This window comes from Megascapheus bottae, chromosome 20, assembly GCF_031878675.1.
Source record: "Megascapheus bottae isolate mThoBot1 chromosome 20, mThoBot2.hap1, whole genome shotgun sequence".
Lineage (NCBI taxonomy): Eukaryota > Metazoa > Chordata > Mammalia > Rodentia > Geomyidae > Megascapheus > Megascapheus bottae.
The window spans coordinates 20,187,179-20,211,252 of record NC_143528.1 but is presented as its reverse complement, the minus strand read 5'-3'; the positions used below and the strand labels follow the sequence as shown (position 1 = coordinate 20,211,252).

Below are 24,074 nucleotides of genomic sequence, written 5' to 3'. Positions count from 1 at the left end.
TAGCATCCATCAGGAGCTACTATACACTTGGCTTTCTATAAAATGTAACACATTATTTGGTAAGGAAACCCCCTGGGACATGGGAAATATCCAGAGGATTCAGTGTGGTCTGACACTGGCTCTGAATAAGTTAGAGGAGGAGATGGAGGGCTTGAGCCATGCCAAGAAGGCACAAAGATTCACAGAAATGTGGATTTCAGAAAGGAAGGCTGCTCTTGCCTTGTGAGAAATAAGCAGTAAGTATCAGCCACACAAAGGCAGCAGAAACAGGCTTACTTGACACATGCAGGCCCCTCTGGAAACCTTCGTACAGAGTTCTGACATCGTCGTAAAAGTACACAATGAGCTCATCACTGTCCAGGAGTGCAGACCTGCGAGCACCATCACTGCCCTATTGAAAAGACCAACAGGAAGAATAGCATGTTAGAAATGAGAAGACTACCACGTCTTGTCTCAGCGTGTGTACCCAGGGTAGAATGGCTGAATGAAGTTAGTTAGCATGCACATTCTCTTCTGTGCTTATTCATTTGTGGTGTGAGTCAGTTCATCTCAGCAGGTGTCCAGGATAGAGTATATTGTAATGAACTCTGTATTGTGGTCACTGTCATGCCAAATGAAACCCCTGAACCTGCTTCAACATAAATACATTTTTTTTCTTGCTAATGAATCACAAACAAAGTAAATGCCAAATGCACTCCACGCTATCCTCTCTGGGGACTGCTCAGTGAGTACTGCTTGAATCATGTGCTGAGGTGTAACTAATGGGAGTCACCTGTTTACATAGGGTGAGGAAGCTCAGGCTTTGGAGAAGCAAGATTAGGACAACATGGCTGTAGAGTTTCCTTTTCCTAAAGAAAACTGAAGGGAAGAGGAAAGAGGCTCATAGACTTATCAGCAGCTATCCAGCCAGACAAAGCCAAAGGAAAGGAGGGGTTCATAGGAAAATGCCGCCACCACCACACACACTTACAATTCTCAAGCTGCTGCCATTAATAGCATACAGCATAAACTGTTTAGCTCTGGTGGACACAATACACCACTCTGTTTTATTCCTATGACAGCACCTGCATTTTCTGAAAGATTATTTTGACAGTTCTAACTCCTTGCCAACTGCAATGAAATCCATAAGAAACTTCAGTTTCTTGTGTGGCATTTAATAGTCAAGGCCAGCAGCTACAGCTTCACTGTAGGTTCAGACCAGACCCAATGTCACTGACACCTTCCTCTAAGCTGTCTCCATCTACTGGCTCATAGGGACACTTGCTACAAATGACTCCACACTGGGGATAATGTGACAGTTCTTGTGAAATAGCAGCAGGAGTAGGAGCTGAGCCCTCTGGGGCCAAAAAAATACTTCCAGGGGTCCAGAGATCCATAGGAACGACAGAAGCAATCATTATAGACAGAAAAAAGCCTAGCTTCTACTTCACATTTGCAATGGTCAGGAGTCTCTTGGGGTTTCCCTGTGATAGAACTTCTGGTTTCACAAGAAAGGACTCCTTAAAAGCAGAAGAGATCACTTCCAGTTTGAGGTTTGATCAAAGAAAAGAGGCGCAACCTCATGAAACAGAGCAGGGTGGCAAAGTAACGACAGTGTGGCAGCCAGAGCTAATGGGCCACATTCCAGAGAATGCACTAAAGACTATTCATAAGCGCCACAGGTGCATGTGCATACACATGTATGTATGTATGTGTACATGTTACACACACACACACACACACACACACACACACACACACACACACTATGCTGAGGATGAACCAAGGGCTCACACATGCTAGACAAGCATTCTACCACAGAGCTACATTTCCAAGATATGTGTGTGTGTGTGTGTGTGTGTGTGTGTGTGTGTATTTTTTAAATTGGGGTCATGCACTTCCTCTTTGCCCCCCCCCTTTTAAGTAATGATTTACAAACTGCTTAAAATTATTTAGTGATTCAGAACTATATTACAGAATAAACTATCATTAGCAGTCTAGTAAGTTCCTGAAATGTTTTTCCTATATATAAAGTCTTTCAATATCTACTATGTACTATGTACGTTTTTAATTTTGGGGGGGAAGGGGTAGATAGAAGACTCAAACCTGAGGCCTTGTGCATGCCAGGCAAGTAAACTGTCATTTAGACTGTAGCCCCTTTGCCTAACTTAAAATCCTTTAAAAATTACCTTTAAGTAGTTGCACAAAGGAGGTGTTATTTAACGAGGCAGTTGATGAATACAATGCATCTTCATCAGTATCACCCCTTCAACATTCTCATATACTCCCACTGTCCCCTCCCTCTTACCTTTCCTTTTTTTTTATTTTGTGGGATGTACAATGAATTCTTGACTACATTCTCACCCCTACCCGCTTTTATTCATCTACCCTTCTACCCTTGAGCCTCCTTCTTCCATGTACTACTTTCCAGGTGCTTATTTTGTTGGGCTTTGACCTAGTCCTGAAAAACTACACTAGCTCTCCAGAGCTCTCCATAGGGTCTATTATACTTCAGTGTTTACATTCTATCTACCACAAATGAAGGAAACCATGTAACCTTTGTTTCTACGGGTCTGGCTTACTTAATATAATTTTTTAATTTTTAACTACGTGCGTGTGTGTGTGTGTGTGTGGTGGGGCAGTAGGGAGTCCTGGGCTATAAACTCAGTGCTTGGGCTCTGTTCTTGAGTTTTCTTTTGCTTAAGGCTAGTGCTCTACCAGTTGAGCTACAGCTCCTCTTCTGGTAGTTTATTGGAAATAGACTCTTATGAACTTTCCTACATGGTATGGATTCAAATCCAGATCCTCAGGTTTCAGCCTCCTGAGCAGCTAAGATTACAGGCATGAGCCACCAGCATCTGACCCCTTTTTAACTTACTTTCTTTTTTTTTGCCAGTCTTAGGGCTTTGAACTCAGGGCCTTGATGCTGTTCCTGAGCCTCTTCCTCCTCAAGACTAGCAATCTATCACTTGACCCACAGTGCCACTTCCAGCTTTTGTTTCTGAGTAGTTTATTAAAGATAAGAGTCTCATGGACTTTCCTGCTTGTGTTGGCTTCAAGCCATGATTCTCGATCTCAGCTTTCTGAGTAGCTAGGATTACAGGTATGAACCACCAGTGTCTGGCTCTTTTTTATTTAACCTTTTTTCCCCTGCCAGTCCTCTCAAAATGTGGCTTCTCTGTTTCTTTGCTGTACAACAATGGAACTTTTCAACAGTATCTCTTTAAATGGAACATTCTGCAGAGGGGGTTTTCAGAGCTAAAAACAAGGCAGATGGGACTCAGGTATATTCTAAAAAGCTTGTTTTGAGATATCTTTTAAGAAGAGACCAAGAATCATGGTCAGAGGAAGAAAACATATATATAATTTTATAAATATTATATAATGTAATATCTATCTATCTATCTATCTATCTATCTATCTATCTATCTATCGAGAAAATGTAATATAGGCCCAGAGACTAAGAAGCATGGGCTCTTCCTAAAGCCAAGGTCCACTTGAAACTTGCAAGGAACTGTTGGGAGATGAAGCACAAACTGGGGTGATGGCCTACAATCAGGCTGTCACTAAGCATGTCAGGAGATTCCTCTAGGTCCTTAGAGAAGAACTAGTCCAGAGACATTAAGATCTCAGAAGGGAATTGGTAGTCTTCTAGAATTGTAAATTATAGGGAAGAAATCTACCAGGGCTGTAACATTAAAAAACCCAAGCTCTACAGAAAGATTCCTAAGAGCCTGGATGAGGACGAAATACAGATACTGGGGCTAACTGGTGCCATCTTGGTGGATGATAGAGACTTTCCAAAAAGATTTAGCAAAAACTCCTACCCCCTGGTGATAGGCAGGCCTAAATTCCTAGAAGCAGGGGCAGGGACTTGGACAATAGGCTATAGGACCAGCCAGGTGTTTCTTGTTTCCACAATGCCCCTGGCTACTGTTGAAATGCTTCTTCCCGTTTCTTCTTCCCATAATGCCATGGTGTCTTGTTTAGCCAATGAAAAGAATCAGGGTGGTGTATTCTAGAGCCATCAAGCAATCAGTTCAAAGCCCAGGGGAAGAGATATTGGAGGAAACTTGTAACATAAAAACCACCCTCTGAGAGAACCCCATTTTGGACTCTTTTCCAAAAGTAGAGTTTCACCTACTTTAATCATTTCTTTTGCAATGAAAATTTCTTTCACTTTCAAATAAACTAACATTCAAGGTTTTCCCTTCACTTTCAAATAAGCTTACTCTGTTTACCTTAAACAATTTCTTACTTTGTAATTCTTAACGGGTAGAAAAAGCAAACCTACTCCTAAAGAGTCAATCTAGCCATCAAATGGAAAAGTAGGGTTCAGTGGGTGTGGATTGAGACCAGAGATAAAGTTTAGCTTGGATTTGGAAACCACATACTTCAGGAAAGGCCCCATCAGGGGCCAGTGGCTCACACCAGCAATCCTAGTACTCAGGAGGCTGAGGTCTGAGGATTTAGGTTCAAAGCCAGTCTGGGCATGGAAAATCTCAAGACATTTATCTCTAATTAACATCCAGAAAACTGGAAGTGGCCTTGTGCCTCAAAGGGTAGGATGGTGACCTTGAGCTGAAGAGTTCAGGGACAGTGTTCAGGCCCTGAGTTCAAGTTCCACCACCACCACCACAACAAAAAAAGTCCAGATCTCTGTCAACTTCTCAATGCTTACATCAAAAACCATTGTTTTAGAGGATCATCTAACAATCAGCTTTTCCGGGCTCTTTAAGGAGATCTAAGTTTTTGGAAGTATAGTATCTTCAGGAGTTTAAGAAACATGGAGATAAAAAAATGCCAAATCAAAGTTAAAGTGGCTAATTACACCCCTAATAAAGCCATCATCTTGACAACATAACCAGAGGACAAGATATTTATTATTATTTGAATTAGTAATTAAAATAATTAGCAAGAACTTGGAAATGAAACAGCAAGCAAGACAGATAGCCAACAGAGAATGCTAACCTAAAGGCACTTGTGAAACTGGGTGAAAAGTCACATTGTAAATTGTAAGACAGTACTTTATTGATGGAGAGAGACATGAAACTTTGAAATCAGTCACTCTATAAAATGATCATGCACTTATTCCTTTAACAAATTATCATTTAAATTTACATTTAAATGCTTTTCTTCTTGGATGAAAATATTAGTGTGAAAACACTGGGTACTCACAGCCTTGTTACATCTAGAAGTGAGAAGGGTTGCACTTGTGTGCTGAGAGCTCAGCTATAACAGCTAATGCCCAAAATGTCCCACAAAAGACAGCCACTTCAGAAGGAGGACTTTTTTGCTACTGGATTATTCTAGTCCATGAGTCTATTTCTAGGAACATCTGCTGAAATGGAAAATAGATACCTAAGTGTGGCATTCATACATACCTGGCTCTTGGGTGAGGGGCTGAAATCAGACTTGTCAGTCATCAAGACTGTGACTCAGGAATAATAATTACTATTTTTATGGCTTTTTAAATGTGGTTATATAGATTTTCCAGTTTCAAAAAAAAAAAAAGATGATGAGTCTAGCACACCAATGATTAAGGGAGTGGTCATTAGTCTATTCTCCAACATCTATACACACTAAGGCTCCTGTGAGATCAGTCTCCCACAGGGTAAACTAGGAAGTAAAAAGTTCAAGTTCTCCTGCAGAGCAGGAAGAGGGAAAAAGGTCAGGACAAGCAGAGGGAAAGGTTGCAGAAGGAAAACATTGAATATCTACATATCATTGGTTCCCAAGATTAGAACTCTTGCCAATATTTGACAAATAGGAACACCTGATAATATGTTTCATCCAAATTACTTTCCTGAGGATTTCTTAGGGATGGAAAGGCCTAAGCCTGCTGGGGCCTAGCAAGTTCAAGGCCAGAATTGCCAAAAGACAGGCCTAAACCTTATGAAGTACAGTGCCACCCATTTCAATCCATTAAGTTTAATGCCTATTGGGTATTTATTACTTGTTCTGAGAGAAAATTGGGTTAGGAGGTAGAAAGGAAAATATAACATATAAAGGGAAGAGAAACAAACCAAAGATAAGGGAAAAGTGGATGGGAGCCAAGTGACTTCCAAAGAGAGTGGCAAACAATTGACCGAATTTTAATGCTAAGCTCAAGGAGAACAGCATCACCATCCTAGGAGGACACCCCTCTCTCTCTACACCTCACAGGCCACTTCCCCTGTGTCCAGCCCACCAACATCTACTGCTTTGCATCACCAGACACAACTCTGCCTTTTCCTCCAGTGATCTTTCAGAGAGGACCTCTGCTTATCAATTCCTATTTCCAGCCACACTAGATCCTGATAGAGAAGATGAGGGCTTGTAAAAAGTAACCTATGGGAGTTCCCTCCACCTCTTATTTCTGAATGATAGGAGACAGGATTTTTAAAATTTATGCAACATGGCATATAATGTACTTGCATCATATTCACTGTTATCCTTGGTATCCCCTTTCCCTTTACCTGTTCTCTGTCCACATCCCTTAGTCCTTTTTACTTTCATGTCCCCTGGCCAGATTCCACATATGACAGCAAGTATGTCTTACTTGTCTCTGTGAGATTATCTTATTTTGTGTAACATGATCTCTAGTTACATCTATGTTTCTGCAAAAGATAATTTCATCCTTCCTTATGATGGTCCCAACTTCTTTTGTGTATGGACAGTAGGTTTCATTAATCCATTCATTGATTTGGGGGCACTTAGGTTGTCTCCTTACAAGAAGGATTGGTGTGCAAGTATCTCTATTGTATTCTAACTTAAGATTCTTTCTGAGTAGGTATCTCTGAGTAGTACAGCTGGACAAGGTAGTAGTTCTATTTTAGCTTTTTGGGGAGACCTCTATAGTGGTTTTCCTACTGGTTACCCAAATTTACATTCCTGCCAGCAGTGTCTAAGGGTTCTCTTATCCCCATCTACCCTCCCTAGCATTTGTTGTTGGTTTTGGTGTTCTTGATGGTAGCCATTCTAATTGTAGTGAGATGAAATCTCAGTGTTGTTTTGATTTGCATTTCCTGATGGATTATGATACTGAACAAGTTTTCATGGATTTACTAGCCATTTGTATTTGAAATTGAAAAAAAAATATCTATTAGCTTCTTGTCCATTCATTGCTCTTTTTGTACTTTTTGGGGTTGTGTATATATTCTGGATATTAATTCCCTGTTGGTTTCTTCCTGTTCCCCCTCTCCACAATTTACTCACAAAATGACAAGTTTTAATTTCCTAGTATCACTTTTGTTAAAAGTACAATAAATTGTTTATCGGGGTTTCACTATAGTATCTCACATCTGCATGTATCACGCAGTTCAACTGATCATATTTATATGTATATACACATACATATGTACATATACGCACATCACACATATGATCCTGCATGTATATACACATTTATATTTTAGAAAACATGTAACTTGCCTTTTTTGTGTACCTATGTTCCTTATTTGTAAGTGAGGCCTGTAAGAAACAGCTTTATTTGTAAAAATTACATTGAGTTTTCAGATCTATTTAATCATCTTCCTATAAAGTGAGATTTTGCTTTCTTTCTAGGTCAGAAAATATAAATCCAGGAATAAACAGGTTTTATATTTTACTTATTTTGCGAGGGGTTTGAATTCAGGGCCTCATACTTACTAGGCAGATATTCTACTACTTGAGTCATACCTACAGCCTGGCTTTTTGCTATTTATTTATTTTTTGCCAGTCCTGGAGCTTGAACTCAGGGCCCGGACATTGTCCTTGAGCTTTCGCAAGGCTAGCTAGCACTGCCACTTGAGCCACAGCACCACTTCTGACTTTTTCTATGTATGTGGTACTGAGAAATCAAACCCAGAGCTTTGTGCATGCTAAGCAAGCACTCTACTACTAGACCCACTCTACTCTCTGCCCTTTGCTAGTTATTTTATAGATACTTTTCTGCCCCAGCAGGTTTTAAACCATGAGCCTTTGGATATCATTCTTCTGGCTAACTACTGATGTGAACCACCATTGCCCTACTCTTTTATCCCCCTTTTTAAATAACACCTCTTTTCTTCAGAATCCCAAGACAGTCACTTAACTGGTCTATGACCTAATCTGAACAAGAGAATGGAAACTCTCCCAGTTCTCAGTCACTCCCCACAAAGTACCTTCTCAGTCACCATAGCTCCTTATCCACTTGATTTTTCATCCAGCAAAATCAAAGCCACAGGCACTAGCTACATGTATTTCTACATCAGACCCCACATCTTACAAACACCTAAAACTCAGTTTCCTTGAATACTGAATGTTGCAAAAAAAAATTCAGAAGGCATTTTTATAGTGTCTTATTAAGAAGCCTGTGAAGTTTCAGGAAAGGTGCTAAAATTATCCAAAGGTAGGAAAGTACTGACATCCATGTACTGAAATAAGCCTGCTGATCAGAAAGACCCCACAAGCCACTCTCTCTACCTGTCTCAACCCCTTTGTCCCACCTCACTAGGACTGCTGGCTGAAATGCTCTCAGCCATGGGGCACGGTTCAGGAAAGCATGTGCAAGGAGTCGGAGTCACTGAGGGTAGAATTAAAAGGGTAAGTCTTTGCTCGTGTCCTTATTTGGCTATTTGCAGGGAAGACCAGACAGACCATGAGGAATGGAGCTCAAGACCCTGCGATTACAAAGGGTGAGCAAATCAAAGTTAAGGCCAAACAACAGTAAAGATTCACATGAGGATGGCAGGAAAATATGAAAACAGAGCACCAAGCCAGGTCCTTTTTGAAATCTCATATGTACTTCTCTAACAATATTCGTATTGAGTAAGTTCCAAGGTAGGAAATGGGTTTACACTTAACGAGTGACTACAGAAACATTACGTACTATGTGATATTTGCCAACAGCTGCAGGAATGACCAGATGTTACTATCGTTCTAAATTTCTCTCCCTTTTTCTATCTCAGAGCAGGCCTGAAACTGCCAGTGTAATAACCTCATCTTACAGCTGGCTTTGGCATTTCTGGAAACCTCCAGGCTGGTATTAGCAAGTAGTACTAATGCCACCATTAAACCTAACTCTACCTTCCTTTTTCTTGTAGCTTTCACTCAGGATAGTCCCTAAATGTCTGCCTCACAGAAGTATCTGATCCTGCTCATCTCCACAAGAGATAACCCAGGACTCAGAACTGATCCCAGGCTTTCAAGTCCAGGAAATGATCACAATTTTTTGGGTTTCTGCTGTCGTGGCCGCTACAGGCCTGCACTTGCTTTATTTTCATACATCTGGTGGGAGTCTTTATTAAAAACATGAGTCAATATCAGCACTCTTCCTTGTAGAATTTGCTTTTGACACTTTGTAAGTGGGTGTTTGTACACACGCATGTGTGAAGACTGATTATGTAGGAAGAAAGGAGTGATTCCACCAGCTAGCCACAGAGAAAATTTCTACTTTATAGTAGATTCCCTGAACATTCTAAATATGGACCAAGATTGCTGATCCTTACATAAGAGTACACATGAGCTGTAAGGGCTGTGGTTTGTCAGGGAGAGCCACAGCACTGATGAAACCTCCGGTGGACTGTGACTTATGAATTTTAAAACCACCATAAAGTCAGTTGCTAGTGGCTCACTCCTGTAATCTGAGCTATTTTACAGAGTGAGATCCAAAGGATAGTAATTTGAAGAGGCAGGAAAGTCTAAAGCAGAAAAGTTCTAAATATCAAGCAAAAAAAGGGCTGTAGGCATGGCTCAATTGGTAGAGTCCCAGCTGAATAAACTCTGACACCAGAAAACAAAAAAAGAAGAAAAGAAGGAAGAAAGGAAAGAGGAGGAAAAACACCACAGACTAGGTATGCTATACTGAGTTGACTTCAAGTTCTTAACTACAAAGAACTACAGTTTTATGGCATAAAAGTAAGTTCCCTGGCATTTCCATTGGTTTAAGAATGATTCTCCCCCTCTGCCATAGACAGCAGAGGCCCTAAACAGCTCTTCCCACTGGCATACACAAACAAGGACAAAGCCTGTCCTGCATGGCAAAACTTCAAGTTCTTGCTGAATGAACACATATTTGGTAATTAACCTCTGCAAGTTGTGAAGGACAAAGTCCAAAGCATCACATCCTTCACATTATCCCTTCTGGGCTCATGATTAAGATGCTAGGGCAAGTAGCTAACCATATATACCCCATCCTACTGATGTTACACATTTCAACATTTCATCAACTAGCCAGCCTGTGATATGAATGTCCCAAGATCACTGAGTGTAAAGCTAAGTCATCCAGCTGGAAAAGGACAGGAATTACTTGCAAGGAAAAGGTTTTGTATTTGTAAGATGTGACTTCACATTAGAATCAAGGTCTAGTAACAAGGCCAGATACCGCATCTGCTGAAGGCTAACTGCTTTAGTTACTAGAGTGAGTTTTTAAGCCCAGCTTTAAAGCCGAGTTTCAGAAAAGCAAAGACAAATCTTCAAAGAACAACCATTCCACTAAAAGATGGGCTAAAGACTTAAAGAGAGGGGCTGGGAGTTTGGCCTAGTGGTTAAAGTGCTCGCCTAGCATGCATGAAGACCCGGGTTCGATTCCTCGGTACCACATACATAGAAAAAAGCCGGAAGTGGTGCTGAGGCTCAAGTGGTAGAGCTCTAGCCTTGAGAAAGTCCAAGAACAGTGCTCAGGCCCTGAGCTCAAGCCCAAGACTGGCAAAAAAAAAAAAAAAAAAAGACTTAAAGAGAGACTTTTCTGAAGAAGAAATAAGAATGGCCTATAAATACATGAAGAAATGGTTGGCATCCCTGACCATAAAAGAAATGCAAACCAAAACAACTTTGAGATTCCATCTCACTCCAGTTAGAATGGCCATGATCAAGAAATCTAATAACAACAGATGCTAGTGGGGATGTGGCTGGAAGAGATAGCTACTACACTGTTCGTGGGAGTGTAAACTCATTCAATCCCTCTGGAAAGTGGTACAGCAATTCCTCTATGACCCAGAAATTCCACTCCTTAAAATTTACCCAAACATCCATAATAAAGCCACTAGCACAACGATGTTCATTGCAGCACTATTTACCATATCAAAGATATAGAACCAACCCAGATGCCCTTCAGTAGATGATTGGATCAAGAAGATGTGGTACTCACACACAATGAAACTCAATGAAAGAATGACATTGCCCCATTTGTATGGAAATAGAAAGACTTGGAAAAAATCATATTAAGTGAAGTAAGCCAAACCCAAAGGAACATAGGCTCAGTGATTTCCCTCATTTGTAAAAATTGGTACACATCTAGGACTCTCCTAGCAGAGGATTACAACAGCTCAAAACCTAAGTACATAAGGTCACATAGGATGAGACTAAATGAAAGGATCTCTAGGATATGAAAACAAGAGCTTTATCTTGTGTGATTGTTGGTCTTAAAGTACGTTATTTATCTTCTCTTTTTTGCCCTTATGGTAATCTCATATTGTTACTGTATCTGACTTTGTTACCTGGTATATTGTGTACACGTTTATTTGATTATTTGAAATAGGAAAGAAAGGGAGGGGAAAACAAGATGATTGGGAGGGAGTTAGGGGAGGGAAATGGGGACAAAAATATGAGAAGGGGTATCAATGTGTGAGAAGTAATGTACCTACTATCTGGCGAATTTAACTGTAATAATCCCTCTAAACATTACCCCAAGAATAAAAAATAAAATAAATTTTAAAAAAGAAAAGGATTTCTTTGTTATAAAAATATTTTTGCTTGCCATAATTTATTCCCTTCTTTATTTTTTAAAGAATTTATTAACATTGATTTTTACATCATATTTCAAATGACATGTTTAACAAACAAGTATTCAAGAAGGGAATCTCTATATACAATCACTGGCACTTATTTTTTAAAAAAAAAAAAAAACATGAGGGCTGAAGTGTGGCCTAGTGGTAGAGTCCTTGCTAGCATGCACAAAGCTCGGGGTTCGATTCCTCAGTACCACTTACACAGGAAAAAACCAGAAGTGATGCCGTGACTCAAGTGGTAGAGCAATATAGCCTTGAGATTGCCCAAGGACAGTGCCCAGGCCCTGAGTTCAAGATCCTGGACTGGCAAAAAATAATATGAAGACAACAGAGATTTACATGGAAATGTTTGATGACAGTAGACATTGTCAAAAATCTTTCTGACCTAACTTGACAGTACGTCACTTCCATGTCCCCATGATTAAGAGGTACTCATATAATTTTCCCCCCACAAGTGTAATGGTCTTTATCTATGCTCAACAATGATTTGTGTTCTGCATCCCTTGATATGAACAGGTGAGCCCAGCAGTACCCAGTTCTGCTCTGACCACAACCGTGTCCAACCTAGCTTGGATTCAGAAGAGTAGAGCTGCTTAGGTTTGCTTCGTTTCTTTCACCTGCCACCTGGTGGTTGATGGTTTCCCCTGCTATATCTAACTTGTGTACAGAATCTAGACCCTTTCTAACCCTCCTTGTAATTCCTCCCTCCACACCTACCACTACCTTCAGACTGTGTGTTCACTTTGAGAAGAGCTTGCTCTTGAGTTCCACTACTCCAACACTGACTCCTCAGACTTACCTGGACTGATCTACACTTCTCCCCTCAGTCCTAGTTGTAGTAGACAACTTTTGACCTCTATAATGAAGGATACATACAATATAACTTCAGGTCTTCCTCCAATATCACCTCTTTAGAATCAGTTCTTTCATGTCCAAAATGTAAGTGCTAAGAGAGAAGGCACTGCTGGGCACCAGTGGCTCTTGCCTGTAATCTTAGCTACTCAGGGAGGCTGAGATCTGAGGATCATAGCTTAAAGCCAGCATAGGCAAGAAGGCCCAAGATACTCCAATTAAGTGCCAAAAAGTGGGAAGTGGAGTTGTGGCTCAAGTAGTAGAGTGCTAACCTTGAGCATAAAAGCCCAGGGACAGGTCAAGGCTGCCCAAGTACCAGCCCAAGAGATAAGGGGGTATCGGGGAAGGGAGGGGGGGGAGTGGGAGAAGAGAGAGAAAGAGAGGGAGAGAGGGAGGGAGGGGGGAGGGAGGGAGGAGGGAGAGAGAGGGAGGGGGACAGAGGAAAGAGGGAGGGAAAAAAGAGGGAGGGAGAGAGATAGAGAGCATTTATGTAAGAAGAAACCTAACATTAACAGTATGTGCTTTACTGGCCAGGCAGATATACTGGAAAAAAACAAAAAAAGAAGACAAAACAGACACTACTAAAAGAAAAAAAGAAAAGGAAAGAAAACACATTGCAACTGTCCCCTGCAATTTCTCACATAATAAGAATTAGACATTTCTGGGGTGGGAGTCTGGCCTAGTAGTAGAGTGCTTGCCTAGTATGCACCAAGACCCAGGTTGATTCTTTGGAACCACATACATAGAAAAGCTGGAAGTGGTGCTGTGGCTCAAGTGGTAGAGTGCTAGCCTTGAGGAAAAACCAAGGACAGTGCGCAGGCTCTGAGTTCATTCCTCAGAATTGGCCAAAAAAAAAAAAAAAGAAGTAGGCATTTCTAACAGTTCTGCTAAGCTATAAGTATCTAAACTGCACCATGCACCATATACTCTGCAGAAGAGAAGGAATGCCAAATCTTCACATGTATCATGAAGGATTAAGGTACAAAGGCTCACTTTTCCCAGCAACAGTTCAATCACTCTATATTTGTTTTTGGCAGGTATTAAATGGACATGTCTTTGGCATATGCCAGGTATAGAGTCTCACATCTGTAATCCTGGCTACTCAAGAGGTAGAAATTGGCAGGATCATCATTTAAGGCCAGCCTGAGCAAAAAGGTTGTAAGACACATTTCAACCAATAAAAAGCTAGGTGTTGTGGTATATGCCTATCATCCTATCCTCATGAGAAGTGTAAATAGGAGGATCATGCTCCAGGCGAGCCTGGGCATAAATGGGAGACCTTATTTGAAAATAATAAAAGCAAAAAGATCCAGAGGTGTGGCAAAGGCAGTAAAGTGCTGTCTACTGAGCAGGAAACCTTGAGTTTGAGCCTCAGTATTGCCAAAACAAAAACAAGCAAGCAAGAAAAGAACTGCATATGAATGAATCAAAAAAACTTAAAAACAACAACAACAAACAAACAAACAAACAACTAACAAACGGAGGGGAAAACTGGGAGTAGGTGACATTGTCCAAAAAGAAATGTACTCTTTATCTGATTTATGCAACCATATCCTGTTTATACATCACCTTTATAATAACAAGAAAAAAACTCTAAAACTCCATTAGCTAAAAATAAACTAATCTTTTTAATTCCAAAAAAAACTATTTATGAAGGCCAGGGTGTTGGGTGGAATGGTGTACATATTCTTTCTCCTACAACAATCAATCTGGAGGGAAATGGAGGGGTCTTTCAGATCCCCATGTAAAACAACACAGGCAGCAGCTTCTGTGTTGAAGATAAATGCTAAAAATAAATTCTGACCTAAGCAGGTTTCCCCCGAACAGCAAAGAGTAGGTGAAAAGTCACTACTGGGAACTGGGCTTCTTCAGCTTTTCAACAGCCCATGGATGTGTGTGTGTGTGAGCGCGCGCGTGCTGTATCCTAATATGCCTTGAAAAAGATGAAGGAAAGTAGAAAAGGAACACTAAGGAAGTATCCTCCTGAAGGTTCTTGGGTTTCTTTATGCCACTCCACCAACTAAGCCCTAATCAGACACGCTGGTTAAATGTTCCTAACTCTGAAGTCAGGTCGTTTGCAATCTTTACACTCAACGATACAAGCTCAGAGGCCTCTTGGTTCTTCCTTCATGTCTCCACCTAAAGGCTACAGCCATGTTATTCAGGCAAATTCCTACTCTAGAATCATCCTGGGTGAAATTCAGGAGTCTTATCACCGCAGTCTGAGGATCAGCTTTAAGAATCCAGTGTACTACCAATGGTCTTCTTTTTGTACATGCAGTCACTCTCCTTCCCGCTGAGCTATCACTCCTGCTAGGCAGGAATCTTGTGTGACCACCACCACAGAGCCTAGCCCAGGCTGAAAATCTCAGTGGGACTTCCTCAGTAATGTTCTGTGTGACTGTGGACTGTCAGCCTACCCCACACCCTTGGTCCTTAGGCCCTGTGTTTTGGCTCCCATGTCTGTCTACTGTCATTAGCAACTCCAAACAAATATTTGATTTTGATTGTGATCTTGAACCATATACCACTCTGATTGGATTTAATGAGCTAGAGAAAATGCAGAGAAAACTCAGAGTTTGCTGTCCCCCTCCCCTCCCCTCCCTCCCTCCCCACCCCTACTTACCGCCACTTCCACTGACTGCATGGAGAGGTCACATGGCGGCTTCAGGGCCTTGGGCCTCGTGGCATACCAGAAAGTTGTAAGTGCTGCAAAAGCCCCAAAGCCCATGAGCGTGTTGGTGGGAAGGGTGCGCATGTATTGACGGATATCAACCAGTTCTGGCAATCGAAAATACTGCAACAGTTCGTGGGCCTGCATGGTTCTGTGCTGGTGCTGCTTTAAGCCAAGTTCTGTGAGAAGAGAAAAATGGCACCTTTACTCCAGTGGGTAGAGCTCTCTTCAGAATTCTCACAATTCTGACTGGCTGACCAATCAAGACATTAACTCCACAGACTCCACAGTCTAGGTCTCCTCTTAGATGTCAAATTTCATTTTTCTTTCTTTTTTTCCTTTCTTTTCTTTTCTTTTCTTTTCTTTCTTTCTTTCTTTCTTTCTTTCTTTCTTTCTTTCTTTCTTTCTTTCTTTCTTTCTTTCTTCTTTTTTGGTGGGTCATGGGGCTTGAACTCAACCTAGGCACTGTCCCTGAGCTCTTCAGCTCTAGGATAGCACCCTACCCTTGAGCCAAGCTCACTTCCTGTTTTCTAGAGGTTAATTGGAGATAAAAGTCTCAGGTCCTTTTGTGCCCAGGCTGGCTTTGAACTTTAATGTCAGATCTCAGCCTCCTGAGTAACTAGGATTACAGGCATAAGCCACCGCACCTGGCCAAATTTCATTTTTCTAAAAACACTTTACAGTAATTCAGTTTTTGTCCCATTTCTCTATTATCTTGGGTTTAAAAAATGCTTTCATTAACCACATCAAAAAGACTTCACTTGTATAAAATTTTTACCATAAAATACTCAAATAAGTGAAATTTTATCTTTGTTCTCTTTCATCTAATCAAATGCATTCAATTCTCATTATCAAAGCTAATAGGGATATGAATGACATGAAGGTAAACAAACAAGCCCAAACCACCTAAGGACTCAGATATATTTTCTGACAGATCTCAGAACAAGTTCCCCAACTGGTAAAACAGACCAACCTAAGTTTCAACACCGCTCTCTCTCATCTTTCCAGCACTTGTGCAAACTTGCTCACCTCCCCCCTCTTGCCCCCACTTCTAACTTCTCTGTACTGGTGTTTGAACTCAGAGCTTTCTACTTACCAGGCAGGTACTCTACCATTTGAGCCACATCCCCAGATTTTGTTCAATACAGTCTCATCTGTTTGGTTGGGGCTGCTCTGGAGCCATGGTTCTCCTATTTATGCCTCCTGCATAGCTGGAATTACATGCACAGAGCACCACACCTAGTTACTGGTTGAAATGGGGTCTTGCTAACTGTTTGCCTGGGCTTGCCTTGTACCACAATCCTCCTGACTCCATCTCCTGATTAGCTGAGATTATAAGCACGGCCATCCCTTCCTAATATTCTTCACACCACACAGCTTGGCATACAGATGCTGGAAAACTCAGTTGGCTATTCTATATTTCCTCAGATATTGTTTCTAAAACAAACAAAAATATAAACAAATTGGTATGCATAAACTTTAAGCCACATATCAGATACTTAGAGAGATTACAGACTAGTAATATAGAGAAAGTATAGGATGGTGTTCAAAATCTTAAATTCTGGAGCCAAAGCCTGACTCACTAACTTACAAGCTGTATAATTTAGGACAAGGCACATTGTTCTTTGTACCTCAGTTTGCATCCGTCTAAATAGGGATGAAAATAGTACCCCTTGGTAGGACTATCAAATGATTTACATAAATTTAGTGTCACATACCACCAAGTGTGCAACAAATGTTAGACGATGTTGTTTCCTCTACCAATGCTCTGACATACCCTTACTGCACCAGGGCAGGTTGCTCAGCTAGAGTGGTAAGCCATGTCTGCCCGCAGTTTACACATAAATGAAAGAAGTCAAAACACACAGAATATAATCAGATATATTTATAGACTATTTATAGACACATGATTCTAAGGACTAAATATGCCATAGATTGCTTTAAAATTTAATTCTAATTAAAAAATAATCCATTTAGAAGCTTTAAACAAATGGGAAGTAACTCAGCACAAATCAGCTGAGCAGTTTTTTTCTCAACAACTCCTTGGCGAGGCAACAAGTGTTCAGCAGTACTGTAGATCAGATGGCATCTATGGGCAGCTTGCTTCGAATTCCTTTTAATGATTAGGTCACAAGACTGAAAAAGAGTTCTCTTTTGGGAAGTATAGGAATCTGCTATTTAAATGTAAATCTATACTACTAGTTATTGTCACAGAGTGGCAGACTATCAAGGTGCTTTGCATTTGTTTGAATCATTCCATCTTGTGCTACTACCTCAGCCCAGGATAAATAAATACACACACACACACACACACACACACACACACACACACACACACACACACACACACACAGAGGCATGCACAGAATGACAAGGTTTAATAGGACAACAGAGAACGAACAGCTACACAAATGTCTTCAGGTCATAAATCTATAGAGAAGGCACCAAAACTTACAGTCACTCACCCTCTGTGCCACCAACAGCTGACTGCTAGGTGACAGAGAAAAGGATGGAAAGGCTAGTGGTGGGGCGGGGGCTAGAGGAGCTCAGCTGGCGCTTACTGGCCTGCCAAGGTCTTTCAGGGCATTAGTCACATGTGAGTCCCATGTTGCTGCCCACTGGGCTAAAGGTAACTAGCAGACAAATCCATCCTTGACTTCTCAGGAGAGAAGGTGGAGGATGGGCCAATGAGGAGCAGGGAGAGGAGTCACCCCACTGCTCCACCCATGGGCAGGGAGCTGCATCAGTGAGTGATGCTGCCAGGGGCAATACTGCAAACAGACACTGTTTTCTTTCTGCTCTGCTTCCCAAGTTGAAGAGACAATGGGCACATTTCTTCTGGGGTGTTGCGTTGTGTGTTCAAAGGAGAGACATCCCAGAAAGAAACATTATGGGAAGTCACTCGCAGTGAACTTTCTCTCAGAGGCATTCACAGAAATTGAGCTACTCTGTCCACTTGGCATGTCCCAGTGTCCAAAAACAACAAATAGAAACTGGACAGATGGTGCCAATGACAGTGTCCTAGCTTCTAATGAACTGACCACTTAGTGGGAAAGATATAAATTAAACCAGCAAGGTCTCCCAGGTCTTGGAAAAGGCTCTTCTGAGGAAGAGATGGATCCACCCAAGTTCTATAAGAGACTTCAAGGATAAGCAGACACAGAGAGCCTGGGTCCTACTGGAGTACATGGTCAGGTGGCAGAAACAGTACCATAACTCTGCAAACAAAAACAACCTTGCAAATATAATGTGCAGCCAGGTGTTGGTGGCTCAAACCTATAATCCCAGTTACTCAGAAGGCTGAGATCTGAGGTTTGTGGTACAAAATCAGCATAGGCAGGAAAGACTATGAGATGCTTAGTTCCAATTAATCAGCAAGAAGAGGAAGTGGAGCTGTGGCTCAGGCGGTAGTGCGCCAGCCTTGAGCACAAAAACTAAGGAACAGCATCAAGGCTCTGAGTTCAAGCACCAGGTCTGGCATGCAAACACATGCAAACACAAACACACACACACACACACACACACATCTAATGTGCAAATTCACCTTGCTCTCTAATCACCTGATACATGCCTTAATTACCCTTAGCAATCCTAGTTTAATAAGTCTTGGAGAGCCAAATCTTACAAACACACACACACACACACACCCCAACTTTAGAACATTTCATGTTTAACAGCACACATACAACTGCACTTTATTAGATACTAATCTGTACTGCTCAACACTTAAAGCCAGCCAGATTCCTCCATTTAGTGGGTGGTAAGACAAGCTGCAGCAGTTTAATTCATCCTCTTAGCTGGCAGCCAGGTGGGAGGCTGCAAATCAGCTTCACAGAGCAAACTGCCTGATGCTGCAAATCAAAAAATGATAGTCTCTGCATAAAGAACTAAGACAATATGTCACTTAGGCACATATGTGTAACTCCTATGTATGAAACTAGCAGCATCAAAAATCTGTTGCTCCGAGGCCAGGAGCATGGCCTAGTGGTAGAAAGCTTGCCTAGCATGCATGAAGCCCTGGGTTTGATTCCTCAGTACCACCTACACAGAAGAAGCCAGAAGCGGTGCTGTGGCTCAAGTGGTAGAGCTGTAGTCTTGAGAAAGCCGAAGGACAGGCCCTGAGTCCAAGCCCCAGGACTGACAAAAAAAGAAAAAGAAAAAAATCAGTTGCTTTCTATTTTTCTGCTATTACCAAAAAGCCACTTGGGTATTTAACAATAGAGGCAGACCTACATTGGAAGAAAATTAACTACTTTTATATGTTGTATGCATATATAGACACCATGCTTTGATATTCAGTCTAAATAAGTCTTTCAGTAAATATTAGGATTCAGGTACTTGCTAATAAATAGTTAAAATTTAGAGATGGATTTTGGTCTCATTTCAATGGTGTTCTTATTGGAATTCTCTTTTTCTTCTTCTTCTTTTGAGTTTTCTCAAAAGCAAATTTCCTCTGGGCAGTTTATAGCCCAGATTCATAAATGATGCTGCTTGTTGCTAATAATATGATTCCCTTGGCTTAAAGGCTTAGAGGAAGCCAGTAGCTCTTAGTGGTAACACACCACTCTACCAACAGCTAGCTCCTTCTTCCTCCCCACTCCTTACAAAAAGGGGGTTTGCTCAGCTGGACTTTTTGAACTGCCTATGAAATGAAGTCAGAAGCCACAGAATGACAAGGGGATGTAATAACTGCCAAGGAAATCTGGCTCAAGTTGAGCAAAACCAACCAACCAACCAACCAAATAGAACCAAACAGAGCAAGGGTGCCTTTCCGTAGCTGTGGTAGGCGTAGACACAGCAAGGCAGTGTAATAGAATGTGGATGGCATGACTGTCAGAAAGTGAAAATCTTCCTACCCTTCCCTCCAAGCTTTGGGTAGAATCGTTAGCAACACACAGCAACATTTCTTTACCATTTAGAGATTTTTCTATCCTGCCTTCTTATTGAATATCATGATAGCAAAATGATAAGGAGAAAACCAGTGGCAGAGATGCAAAAGGCTTCCTGAAGATAGTGGTCAGGGTGGAGACACACATCTTACTCAAAGTACTACTGACACGTGATTCCTAATCTCAGCTGGAACACTGACCCAGGTGCTGTGGGTCCTTCCAGCAGTTTAAGAGTCTTTGAGATATGAGACTGTCTCAGATGAAATCCACTTAAACTCTTAGTATCTTACATAAGTGCCTGCAATTTCTTCTATTACCCGGACCTCTGCACACATGGCTTCGGTGCCCAGTATCTACAAACGTTCACCTCTCACCTCTGTGTTTGCTTTATGAGGAAGGTGGCTCAAAGCCAGAGGTGATTCCAAAGGACATCATTCTCTAAGGACACACACAAATGCGTACACACTCACATACGCACATGTGCGCGTGCACACACACACACACACACCCTACAATTCTATAAACTTTTTACTTACGCTAACATTTTATTTTCTCCTTATCGATCTATCAGCCAAGAAACAGGTGCTCTGGACATGTGCTTTCTTGTGAAGTTCGAGTTTGCATCAAGCTGAATAAAAGCAGTTTGCTGGAATGTTACACTAGGAACGCAGACCACAAACAAACCCACATAAATAGTTTCCCTGCTTGGGCAGCAGCAAATGAAGAAATCCGACATCTTTCCTTAACACAACAAGCCAAGCTGGCATCATGCTGCCATTCCATGCCCCACCTCCTCCCCTTGTACAATAGGCTATTTACAGAAGGCTCAAAGTGCCCCCTTTGTCCTGTAGAGCTCAGGCCCCTGGGTAGAACAAGAGAGCAGCAGTCAGACCATTTGCTGCTCTTTCAATTTGCTACTCCAAAACTGTTGGATTCATGCTCCTTAACCCTGGCTGGCAAACCACCTAAAAGCTAGATTTACTTAAGCTGTCGTCTCTAGAACCAAAAGAGCAGTTTGCCTGTCCCTCAAGAGAGGGTGAGTAACAGAGGCCCCAAAGAGATGTAAGTCTCCCAAGCCAGAGGAGCAGCGGACGTTGAGATCCAAACCTCACTCCACACGGGAAGTCTCAGCAATGTTGCTACCCTTGGCTCAAGTCCCTGTGGTATGAGAAGATTTTTAATCTGGGTAACTGGGATTAGATGCACAAATATACCCGTGGTTCCACAGAGAATCAGGTATTCCTACCCATCGCCCTGTGGCTTTTCTTCTCTAGTACATATAACAACCTTAAGACCAAGGGCTTTTCATCTGAATTAAAGTGAACCATTAAAGTGAGACTTACCAGAGATGCTTTACATTTGTAAACTTCAGTTCATAAATTATTTGTACACTTACACCCTCTCCTTACGAATGTCATATAAAGGTATCAGGAGGAAAAAAATAGGACACAAGACTTTTAAAAGGCAAGTTTTAAGATGAAAGCCATCCCTCACCCATTCATAATGGCCATAGGTCACAGCTATCATATATGACTCCTGTCAAATCAAAGAACCCAAATAGAACATGCTCAACTTGAAAAGGAAAATCATTAGCGATGTAGATGAAATCATCAAATACCTATTTATAGTAGTTTCTGGATTCATTGATCCCTATATACATCTAAGCTAAATAACAAAAAAATTCTGCTTCCTAAAATTATTTTGTTAATATTATACTCAAATTTCTTGAACATGTATTTTCAAACAAGGCCTTTGGCCTCTTTAAGGCCACATTTTAAGGTATCTACAATTTTCTGTGGAACATATTTATGCATTTCTTCCATTCAAGTTGAAACATTATTGAAGTCACATATGTGATAATTACAGAAAAAAGTCCAAATCACAAAAACATGTTTTAATATTAGGACAATAAAGAGTTTTGTCCTATGATCCTATCCATATAATTACAACTTACATTGCTTTTTAAGTGATTTTAAAAAGTTCTCTGGCTGGGTGCTGGTGGCTTACACCTGTGATCTTAGCTACTCAGGAGGCTGAGTTATAAGGATAACAGTCCCATGCCAGCAGAGGCAGGAAACACTATGAGACTCTTATCTCTAATTAACCAGCAAAAATATACAGAAGTGGAGCTGTGACTCAACTGGTAGAGTGCTAGCTAGCCTTGAGCAAAAAATGCTCAGTTCAATTCCCAAAACTGGAAAAAAAATAATAAAAACATTAAAAAAATAGCTTTCTGTAGGACTATCCAACATTTGCCTTTGTAAAGATAAATTCTTTAAAAAAATATTTTTTTTTGCCAGTCCTTGAACTCAGGGCTTGGGTACTGTTCTTGGGCTCTTGGGCTTTCTCAAGGCTAGAGCTCTACCACTTGAGCCACTGCACCATTTCTGGCTTTTTTCTATGTATGTGGTACCAAGGAATCTGAACTACTAGGCCAAATTCTAGGTCCTGTAATGTCAAACTCTTTAAAAAATACACAGTTGATATTAAATTTCTTTGCCTTAGAATAAATCAGACTCAGTTTTCTTGCCTTCCTAAGGCCCTAAGACTGGATCTGGCAGAGATGAGTTCAGAATGAGGTGCCTTCTTTACTTGATGTTCAAAAAAAGTGGCTATGTACACTATAACATGGGAGCCTTGATGTAACTTTAATAGGACTGAAAGAACCCTCTTATATTAGGGTACATGGATTGTTAAATTTTCAGATGTAATTACAAACTGAAAAAAAAAACTTTCAAATCTGATCTAGTGATCTGGAAGTAAAACACACAACACAAATACTCCTATGAGCCTCTAAGAAGTTCATTAGTGGAAACTAAATGATGACCTTCAAGGAAAGCTATGCTATGAAACAAAGGCACAAGCCAAGCTAGACCTCCAAGGATGAGTTCAGTCCAAGTGAATGAACTTCAGTCCATGCTAGACGGATTGAAATAAGACAAGGAAGAGCAACTCTCCACTACACTCTGGAACAAATGACAGAGTGCATGGGAGAGTGGGAGAAGATGTTTAGAGATCGGCTGAGCTCTGATTCCCTTAAGAGCCACAGTGTGTTAAAGGTTTACTGTGTGCCAGCACTGTCCGATGCAATCATACACATGACCTCATGTGCTCTACATCACAGATTTTATTTATTGCATGAATTTATTACTGCCTTCAGTTCAAAGAACAGGAGACTTCAGTGCCCATGCTCTACACAAGAAAACTCTAGAGCCCAAACATGAAGCCAAAGCCTGTGGCCCTCAAGAAGCAAGTGCTACACAAGTCATTCAGATCTAGGTAGGGGTGGAAGATGATGGTTGTAAGAAAAAGTTCAATACACAGTTGCTGTGAAGAGCCAGGACTTAAAAGAACCCAAATGCCATTAACAACAGATGGATGATAAAACAAATGTGATAAACACATACAATGGACTAGAATTCAACCTATCATATGACAAAAATATGGATAAATGTCATAATGCCAGTGACATGGATGAATCATGAAAATAATTAAGTTAAAGAGGTCAAGTACTATACAAACTCACTTCTAGGAGGAACCAAGGGTCAGAAAGTAGAAGAGAGGTGGCTGGGAATCAGGGGAGGAGACATTGGAGATATTGCCTAATGCGTACAGTTTCTGTTTAGATGATGAAAGTTCTGGGGAGAGAGTGTCGATCATTATACAATCCTACCAATACACTAAACACTATTGTGCAACTGAACACTTAAACATAATTACAATAGTAAATGTTGTTAGCATGTTTTACAGTTAAAATTTTCAAATCCTTTATAAACAAGTCAGCCTTTGGTAACCAAGTGGATATAAACGGGGGAGATAAGGAATTAAGAAGCTGAGTTTCTGGGCCCGGGAGAATGAATGGTGGAACAGTGAAGAGAGATAGGAAGGTGCTTTGTGAACTGCTAGCCCCACTTTCCAAGGTCCTGAAAGTCTTCATTCCCATGCAAAAGG

General features: G+C 41.0%; 1 protein-coding gene across 2 annotated transcripts in view; it reads right to left on the bottom strand.

Moving 5' to 3' along the window:
- Acsl1 (acyl-CoA synthetase long chain family member 1) overlaps window positions 1-24,074 on the bottom strand; it is a 68,983-nt gene that overhangs the window by 31,638 nt on the left and 13,271 nt on the right. For both annotated transcript variants that reach the window (XM_090354135.1, XM_090354134.1), the window contains 2 exons: window positions 15,187-15,413; window positions 277-391 (listed from right to left, as the gene is read on the bottom strand). In XM_090354135.1, coding sequence (XP_090210261.1) covers window positions 277-391; window positions 15,187-15,381 — 310 coding nt within the window. In that variant the 5' untranslated portion in view covers window positions 15,382-15,413. Of the gene's footprint in view, window positions 1-276; window positions 392-15,186; window positions 15,414-24,074 lie in introns of those variants that run through there.